Below are 9,725 nucleotides of genomic sequence, written 5' to 3'. Positions count from 1 at the left end.
CAAAAAACACATACCAACCCTTTTAATAACTTCATCCAAAACACACATACTAACCCCTCTGCTAATTTTCCCTTTAGTGTTTTCATCTAAAACACACATACTAACCCCTTTGGTAATTTCATCCAAAACACATACTAACCCCTTTGATAATTTTCCCTTTGATAACTTCATCCAAAACACACATACTAACTCATTTGGTCATTTCCCCTTTAGTAATTTAATCCAAAAAACACATACTAACCCCTTTGGTCATTTCATCCAAAACACACATACCAACCCCTTTGGTAATTTCATCCAAAACACACCTACTAACCCCTTTGCTAATTTAATCCAAAACACACATACTAACCCCTTTGGTAATTTCATCCTTTGGTAATTTAATCCAAAACACACATACTAACCCCTTTGGTAATTTCATCCTTTGGTAATTTCATATAAAACACACATACTAACCCCTTTGGTAATTTCCCTTTTGGTAATTTCATCTAAAAAACACATACTAACCCCTTTGGTAATTTCATCCAAAACACACATACTAACCCCTTTAGTAATTTTTCCCTTCAGTAATTTAATTAAAAAAAACACATACTAACTCCTTTGGTAATTTCCTCCAAAAAACACATACTAACCCCTTGCTAATTTTCCCTTTGGTAATTTCGTCCAAAACACACATACTAACCCCTTTGGTCATTTCATCCAAAACACACATGCTAACCCCTTGCTAATTTTCCCTTTGGTAATTTCGTCCAAAACACACATACTAACCCCTTTGGTCATTTCATCCAAAACACACATACTAACCCCTTTGGTAATTTCCTCCAAAAAACACATACTAACCCTTTTAATAACTTCATCCAAAACACACATACTAACCCCTCTGCTAATTTTCCCTTTAGTGTTTTCATCTAAAACACACATACTAACCCCTTTGGTAATTTCATCCAAAACACATACTAACCCCTTTGATAATTTTCCCTTTGATAACTTCATCCAAAACACACATACTAACTCATTTGGTCATTTCCCCTTTAGTAATTTAATCCAAAAAACACATACTAACCCCTTTGGTCATTTAATCCAAAACACACATACCAACCCCTTTGGTAATTTCATCCAAAACACACCTACTAACCCCTTTGCTAATTTAATCCAAAACACACATACTAACCCCTTTGGTAATTTCATCCTTTGGTAATTTAATCCAAAACACACATACTAACCCCATTGGTAATTTCATCCTTTGGTAATTTCATATAAAACACACATACTAACCCCTTTGGTAATTTCATCCAAAACACACATACTAACCCCTTTAGTAATTTTTACCTTCAGTAATTTAATAAAAAAAAAACACATACTAACCCCTTTGGTCATTTAATCCAAAACAAACATACTAACCCTTTTAATAACTTCTTTCAAAACACACATACTAACCCCTATGCTAATTTCCCTTTTGGTAATTTCATCTAAAAAACACATACCAACCCCTTTGGTAATTTCATCCAAAACACACCTAACCCCTTTGCTAATTTAATCCAAAACACACATACTAACCCCTTTGCTAATTTTCCCTTTCGTAATTTCATCCAAAACACACATACTAACCCCTTTAGTAATTTTTCCCTTTGGAAATTTAATCCCAAAAACACATACCAACCCCTTTGGTAATTTCATCCAAAACACACCTAACCCCTTTGCTAATTTAATCCAAAACACACATACTAACCCCTTTGCTAATTTCCCTTTTGCTAATTTAATCCAAAACACACATACTAACCCCTTTGCTAATTTCCCTTTTGGTAATTTCATCCAAAAAACACATACTAACCCCTTTTGGTAATTTCATCCAAAACACACATACTAACCCCTTGCTAATTTTCCCTTTAGTATTTTCATCCAAAACACACATACTAACCCCTTTAGTAATTTTTCCCTTTGGAAATTTCATCCCAAAAACACATACCAACCCCTTTGGTAATTTCATCCAAAACACACCTAACCCCTTTGCTAATTTAATCCAAAACACACATACTAACCCCTTTGCTAATTTCCCTTTTGCTAATTTAATCCAAAACACACATACTAACCCCTTTGCTAATTTTCCCTTTGATAACTTCATCCAAAACACACATACAAACCCCTTTGGTCATTTCATCCAAAACACACATACTAACTCACTTGGTCATTTCCCCTTTAGTAATTTAATCCAAAAAATACATACTAACCCCTTTGGTAATTTCATCCAAAAAACACATACTAACCCCTTTGTTAATTTCCCCTTCAGTAATTTAATAAAAAAAACACATACGAACCCCTTTGGTAAATTAATCCAAAACACACATACTAACCCCTTTGTTCATTTCATCCAAAACACACATACTAACCCCTTTTTACCCACCAAACTGTTGTTGTTCAACTATGACCAGGTAAACTCGGTTTTGCATTCTATGACCCCTTTAAAGTGGGGGTTAATAAAGTGTCCCCCTCCCCCCCTACCCCGACATGAAGGGGAAGTTGGGATCAGGTTGGAAATCTTTGCTGTTAAAACCCAAATGGGCGCCAGAAGATGCACACATGGAATTAGTTTTCATTTGCAGCACCGCCATCTCCTGGTGAGATTGACACAGTCATTTCTGTTTTTATTTTTCCTTCATTTACAACATTGTCACTATCGAGGTGGATAAGGGTGGGTGGGAGTACACACATTTCCCACATATCTGTGGAAAACAGTTTCTTACTAGTGTTTTTATAGGTCATGTCTGAAATCTTCCAAATGAGACACATGGATTGTTTTTAAAGCTTTCAGTTTATTGAGACGTACTCATATGGATAACACACAAGCTCATTACAGACAGTTAGTGGTAGCTACAGATTTTCACCATCTGATTGAATGACCTGGCTCACACCTTGTCCAATGACAGACGAACAGGAACCACTCACCCAATCAGAAACCACATTTGCTTGAAGAAGAACCAATCGCCTCGCGCACACATCCCTGTTCAGTTCCGACAACATCATAGGATGCTGACCCATGCATATAATGTATATTGTAAAAATATAGCATTTGGAATAAATACTAAATATATTTAAGAGCAAATGTCAGACAATACCAGATATATTTATTTTCACAATACTGTATGTACACGTATCCATATACTTAATCCCAATAAAAGCCTCCTGGTCTTCTGCTACTCTCAGACGCTTAAGTTGTGGTTCACGAGAAACAGAAGTGCCACTCGCCCTCCTACAGCCCAGGACATCTGTCGTAAGAGAACTCACACAGCCACCTCAGGTTGTGTTTGGGAAAGGCAGGTAGTATGTCTATTGTATGTAAGCGTACAATCTTCAACTAGAGGCGCCTCCATACCAAAGAAAAAGAGCGGCACCTCTACTGATCCTGGTGGCCATCTTTATAGTCCTATCCGCTTCCTCTACTGTGCCTACAGGAAGTCCTGCGGTACTGTGACAGGAAGTCCTGCGGTACTGTGACAGGAAGTCCTGCGGTACTGTGACAGGAAGTCCTGCGGTACTGTGACAGGAAGTCCTACTGAACTGATTGACAGGAAGTCCTACAGTACTGTGACAGGAAGTCCTGCGGTACTGTGACAGGAAGTCATATTGAACTGATTAACAGGAAGTCCTACTGAACTGATTGACAGGAAGTGCTGCAGTACAGTGACAGGACGTTGTCATGTAGTCCTGTACACTTAACATCAGCTTCCTTCAGGAGACACACGGGTGTATCTGAATGTGCCCCACATTCTTTGTGCATTATGTAGCCATAAGTTGCATACACGGTTTGGGTTTGAGACCAAGCAGGCAGACAAGATACATGACATTGGATAGAGAGAGAGAGAGAGAGAGAGAGAGAGAGAGATTGTACATTGTTAAATATGGAACAGTATTAGAACACACTGTTGTAGTAGCTTCAGGAGAATGAACAGATGTGTGTTCCTGATGTGCTGTGCATGTCTGTTGGAAGACTTCCAGGTCAAAGGTTGAGCTCTGCTGAGCAGAGGACAGCACAGCAGGGACAGGTATTTTCACACTAGGACACAACGTACACCAGTTAAGAAAAGTGCAACACTAAATAAATAAACTGAGCGAGTTTGATTGATGATAATCTGTGACCACAACATTTAGACTTCAATAGTTTCAGAAATGGCTTACGTCCAAATATAAAACAATAATACAAATGACAATGGTATAAAATGCAAAACAAACCACATCTAAAAAGTAAAAAACACCAAACGGCAGATTGTTGAAGGTAGACCATGTGCTTTAAGATTTTGCCTGAAGAGTTTTTCGTTATCTGATAGCAGCTTCCCTCCCCCCCCCCCCCCATCTCTTGTCAATCATTTCCGTTGCCACAGCGCCCTGTGATTGACGCCACACTTGGGAGGCTTCTGTCCTCGCTCTGCCGGGCAGGCAAACAGCTGATATTGTAGCTCCTGCGGAAGGATGGCAGAATGTGAAGAATGTGGATTCTTTTCTCTCCGGGTTTTGGTAGCCCTAGTCTGGTAGACCTGTGGGTTCCTCTCTGAAGACAGCCGGGCGGTGAGGTGAACCCAGCCTTTGTTCTCTGGGGGGGAGGAGGGCAGGGGGAGGAGGGCAGGGGGACTGGCTCACAGGGGGGCTGTGGTGGCAGGAGGGTCGGAGGCCCTGGCATCGGAATGAGCCCTCAGCAGGTCAACTATCTCACTGTGGGAGGTCTGGAGGGCCACCGACAAAGCAGTCTGTCCATTCTGGAGGGGGAGGGGGAGGGGGAGAGGAGAAAGAGAGGAGAAAGAGAGGAGAAAGAGGGGAGAAAGAGAGGAGAAAGAGAGGAGAAAGAGAGGAGAAAGAGAGGAGAAAGAGAGGAGAAAGAGAAAAGAGAGAGGTAATGAAGAGTGAGAGAGATGGGAAGAGAAAGGGGGAGGGAATGAGATATGGAAAGAGACAAAAGGAGAGTTGGAAAAGGTAGGAGACAGTAACAACAATAACAAAAGTGAGTTCTTCAACACAAGCTTTTTAAGTGTCCTACACGCCTACGGAAAAAAACACCGTACTTACTACTTGTCACCAGATGGTGGCAGTGTTGTGTTGTTTTGAAATCCTTAACAGAGTTGTGTGTGTCACCTTATCAGTGATCCCGGCGTGACAGAGCCCAGACTCCAGCAGCAGGCGTGAGATCTCGGTGTGCCCATGTTCAGAGGCACACATGAGGGCGGTCGAACCGCTGCGGTCCTGGATGTTGACGTCCACCTGGCAGGTCAGCAGCAAGCGCACCATGGCGATACGACCATGACTGACCGCTAGCATGAGGGCCGTCTGACCCGACTAGAGGGAGAGAGAGAGGGGGGGGGGGAGGCAGTGGGGGGGAGAGAAAGAAGGTAGAGAAAGAGTAAATAATTCATAAATAAAGAGAGTACTGTAGGTAAATGTGATCTAAGAGTTAGAACATGCAAGCGTCTGTGTGTGTGTATATATGTGTGTGTGTGTGTGTGTGAGCACCTGTCCGGCCCTGGTGTTGACGTCCCCCTGCCTCAGCAGCTGCAGAGCCACCTCCATGTCCTCTGAGGCGTCAGCAGCCGTCAGACACGCCAGCATGACCGCTGTGTAGCCCGCCTTGTTCTGGATGTTCACCTCACACAGGCCTGCATACACACACACACAGTTAGTGTAGAGAGAGTATAGAGTTATATAAAGTAATATAGAGTCTTAGTAGAGATACCTTTCTTCTGTTCAGAAGGAAGGAACCTACCTGTGTCCAGCAGCAGTTTGACCACGGGGAAGTTGCCGTGGGAAACGCTGTAGTGCAGCGCCGTGTTCCCGTTGCCATCCGTCAGGTTGACGATGTAGCGCAGGAGCGTCGGCGTGGCAACGCCCACCTCTCGGAGGTAGAGGGTGACGATGTGGGCCTGGGACTCCTTCTGACTGGACACCCGGAACCACTCCTGGTACAGCACCAGCAGAACCTGCCTCTGAGGGGGCAACATACACACACACACACACAGGGATCAGCTTATCGCACAGCCAGCACACATACAGTTGTGTGTGTGTGTGTGTGTGTGAGGAGACTGTCTCACCATCTCTTTGTCAGGAGAGGACACAGCAGTCATGTGATCTTTGATGTAGTGACACGCCTCCATGAAACCCTCATCCACCGTCACCCTAGACACACACACACACACACACACACAACCGCTTAGAACCGGATTTGACATTTAAAACATGCACTCTCAGTGCAGCAGGTCTTGTTGACCTGGTCCGGTGAGACTCTGACAGCATCTTAGCTAGCGGACGGCTCAGCTTGGTAGGTGTGTTTTCCTTCTGTTGGCTGTTTACCTGCCTACATGCTCTCATCAACCTCAAGGTATCCTGCTGCAAGCTGCAGAAACACTCGAGCCTCCAGGATCACTGCTGTCCCAACAGACTCACTGGGCTCATATTAAAACATCACCCTGTCTCAAAGCATCACCCATAATGCACTGCAGCTGCTCTCACACAAAGGCCTGGATTGTGTTCAACAATAATGACACGCGATCACACACACACACTGCAGAGAGGAGACACACACACACACACACACACACTGCAGAGAGGAGACACACACACACTGCAGAGAGGAGACACACACACACACACACACCCACTGCAGAGAGGAGACACACACACACACACACACTGCAGAGAGGAGACACACACACACACACACTGCAGAGAGGAGACACACACACACTGCAGAGAGGAGACACACACACACACAGGTAGGAGAGAGGAGACACACACACACACACACAGGTAGGAGAGAGGAGACACACACACACAGGTAGGAGAGAGGAGACACACACACAGGTAGGAGAGAGGAGACACAGGTAGGAGAGAGGAGACACAGGTAGGAGAGAGGAGACACAGGTAGGAGAGAGGAGACACCTTCCTGAGATGTATTGGGAGTGTTTATCACCTGGATGAGCCGCTGAAACGACCCCCCTTGTGAGCTCGAGTCTCCCTCCTCCCTCCCTCCCTCCTCCCTCCCTCCTCCCCTCCCTCCTCCCCTCCCTCCTCCCTCCCTCCCTGCTCCCCTCCCTCCCTCCTCCCCTCCCTCCTCCCTCCCTCCCTGCTCCCCTCCCTCCCTCCCTCCTCCCCTCCCTCCTCCCTCCCTCCCTCCCTCCCTCCCTCCCTCCCTCCCTCCCTCCCTCCCTCCCTCCCTCCCTCCCTCCCTCCCTCCCTCCCTCCCCTCCCCTCCCCTCCCCTCCCCTCCCCTCCACTCCTCCTCCCTCCATGTCTCACCCTGTGGCTTGCTCTGCCTGGAGCCCCTGGCTGGTCTCTGGGTCCCGGGGCTCTCTCTGGCCCCCGGCCTCGACTCCTCCGCCCCGGGCCCCGGGATCGTCCTCGGCCACTCCCTGGGTCTCCTGGTCGGTCTGAGCCTGTCCCTGCTGCTCCTCAATTGGCTCCTGCTCCTCTGGGTCTGAGCTGTCCACCTCCTCCTGCACCTCCTCCTCCTCCTTGTCCTCCTTGTCCTCCCCGCTCGATTCCTCCTCGCTGGAGGTGGATTCATACCTGGACACACACACACATCCACACTGTTTATGGCAAAGCGACTGCTTAAAACAACATTGGTGTTTTGGGTCAGGGTCGTTCAGCCAATCAGAGCACACATGACCAGCATTGCAGAAGTTGCACCAGATCCTCGAAGCCAAACATCAGAAAGACTCTGAGAAAATACAGCCTTGTTCAGCCAAGGTTAATGACCGAGGTTGTGTTTAGCATGTCAGGAATGCTTAATGATACTGGCCGGTGTGTGTGTGTGAGTTTCCTAGGCGTGTGTGTGTGTGTGTCCTAGGCGTGTCACTAATAGCCCTCTATAGGGTCCTTGATCAGACAGAGATCCTTTACAACACAGCTGCTTCATGGATGTTTGTGGACCAATCAGGGGCCGCAGAGTACCCAGAATTCAGAGAGAGAGAGAGAGAGAGAGCTGCTGGAGGTGTGGAAAGTTGAAGTACTGACTACACTGGATTTTTTTTCCATCTTTCAAAAAACGTTTTCCTAAATATTTAGTTCCCAAAACATTTTCTGCCTTTCTAAACTTCTTGTAAGAAGTAGAAAGTACTTTGTTAAAGGTAAGGAGTGAAAGTGAGTGAGTTTGTGAGTGTACAGTACACCACAACACTGATCCTGTCTAGCGGGGACAGAAACACAGAAGAAGTCAAACACAGAAACACAGAAGAAGTCCAACACAGAAACACAGAAGAAGTCAAACACAGAAACACAGAAGAAGTCCAACACAGAAGAAGTCAAACACAGAAACACAGAAGAAGTCAAACACAGAAGAAGAAGGATGCTTTACCCTCCGTTAACGCCAACAAACTTCAGGTTCTTTTTGGCTCCGGCGCTCCCCTGCTTCCCAGCCCCCTCCTTCTTCTTCATGATGGATTTAAGTCCTGCGGGGAGAGAAAGAGAGAGACAGACAGAGAGGAGAGAAACAGAGGAGAGAGAGAGAGAGAGTCGTCATGTCCCTTAGGCACACTGGGTCCGCTCCACTGTCTTGCAGAATGCAACCACACGCACACACATAATGTACCGTAGCGCCAGGAAGACGCAGCACAATCATGCAGAGCCCAGCATGTGAATGATGCTGAACCCACAACGTTGTCTGGGGCTCTCTAATTGTAGCAGCTCTCCTAAATGAAGACAAACCAGCCCTATAAGCACCACAGTGCTCGTTAGGAATAGCAAGAGTGATGTTTACCACAGCTTGGATCTAGACGAATCCCCACAGACACTCTGGCTATTAGCAACTCAGCCCAGTACGAGTGTGTGTGTGTGTGTGTTTGTATGCAACACAGTGACGTGAGACAACAACATTGGACAGCGTCAACTGGAACGGCTGTCATTAATCCACATGTAACTAAGTATTAAATAATGTTTGAGGTGATAAGGGCAGGGGGAGGTGTGTGGGGGGGGGTTGTCTAGGTGACAGCTACTATGACGGATGAGAGGGGGGTGGGTCTTTGTGGGCCTGGTAGTCGTGGATTGTGTTTCCTGAGCTGTTTGTCTCAGGATGTTTTGGGAGTGTGGTAATTCGAGACAGACCTTTCCTCAAATGTCGCTCTCTCAAAATATAATACTGGAATAGAGAGGTTGGTGGGTCTGAATTGCTTACACACACACACACACACACAAGGACACACACATTTGTATTCTTTCCCACTGCTCTGTGGGTTAGCATGGAGAAAGACATGCATTTTTGATCGCTTTTTGGAGGCCGTCCAATAATGTCATTTAGACAGCCGTGCAACATGTGTTCCATCTCTGGCTGTAGTAAACCACCAGGACAGACTGCCCTTTGGCTTGCATCAAGACAGAGCGAGCTCAGCAACACACACACCACACACACACACACTGCAACGCACACACTGACACACTGCAACACACACGGCAAGTTGAGAGAGACGGCTGGTAGACCGACAGGCATCATGGACATAAAAGGGCTGCAGATTAAGGCTTATGAGTGATCTCATTTAGGTAAATAAAGGCAGAGTGGCGAGGCAGTCTGTGAGAGCTGAAGTGAGGGTTGATGGAACCCTCGATGGGGTAGAAGAGTTGGGATTTTGTCAGCTAATCCTAAGCGTCAAATCCTAAACGTCGGCTTCAAAGATGAACTCAATTAGCACTCCCATTTCTAAAAGCACATTTGAGAGCCGCAACCCCCCAGCCGTGTGGGGTGGAGGACTGGAGAG

The 9,725-nt window shown here is 46.0% G+C and overlaps 1 protein-coding gene across 1 annotated transcript in view; it reads right to left on the bottom strand.

The window, feature by feature from the left end:
* Positions 1–2,787: 2,787 nt before the first annotated feature.
* kank4 (KN motif and ankyrin repeat domains 4) overlaps positions 2,788–9,725 on the bottom strand; it is a 45,526-nt gene continuing 38,588 nt past the window's right edge. Inside the window, exons 6-12 of the mRNA XM_084692758.1 lie at positions 8,333–8,426; positions 7,273–7,542; positions 6,069–6,153; positions 5,744–5,963; positions 5,494–5,636; positions 5,119–5,319; positions 2,788–4,745 (exon numbers count right to left, since the gene is read on the bottom strand). Of these exons, the coding sequence (XP_084548884.1) occupies positions 4,626–4,745; positions 5,119–5,319; positions 5,494–5,636; positions 5,744–5,963; positions 6,069–6,153; positions 7,273–7,542; positions 8,333–8,426 (1,133 nt within the window). The 3' untranslated portion in view covers positions 2,788–4,625. The remainder of the gene's footprint in view (positions 4,746–5,118; positions 5,320–5,493; positions 5,637–5,743; positions 5,964–6,068; positions 6,154–7,272; positions 7,543–8,332; positions 8,427–9,725) is intronic.

Source organism: Hypomesus nipponensis, chromosome 26, assembly GCF_054491055.1.
Source record: "Hypomesus nipponensis isolate SF chromosome 26, ASM5449105v1, whole genome shotgun sequence".
In the NCBI taxonomy this organism is placed as follows: domain Eukaryota; kingdom Metazoa; phylum Chordata; class Actinopteri; order Osmeriformes; family Osmeridae; genus Hypomesus; species Hypomesus nipponensis.
The sequence above is the reverse complement of the archived record's forward strand: the minus strand, read 5'-3'. Positions and strand labels throughout refer to the sequence as shown.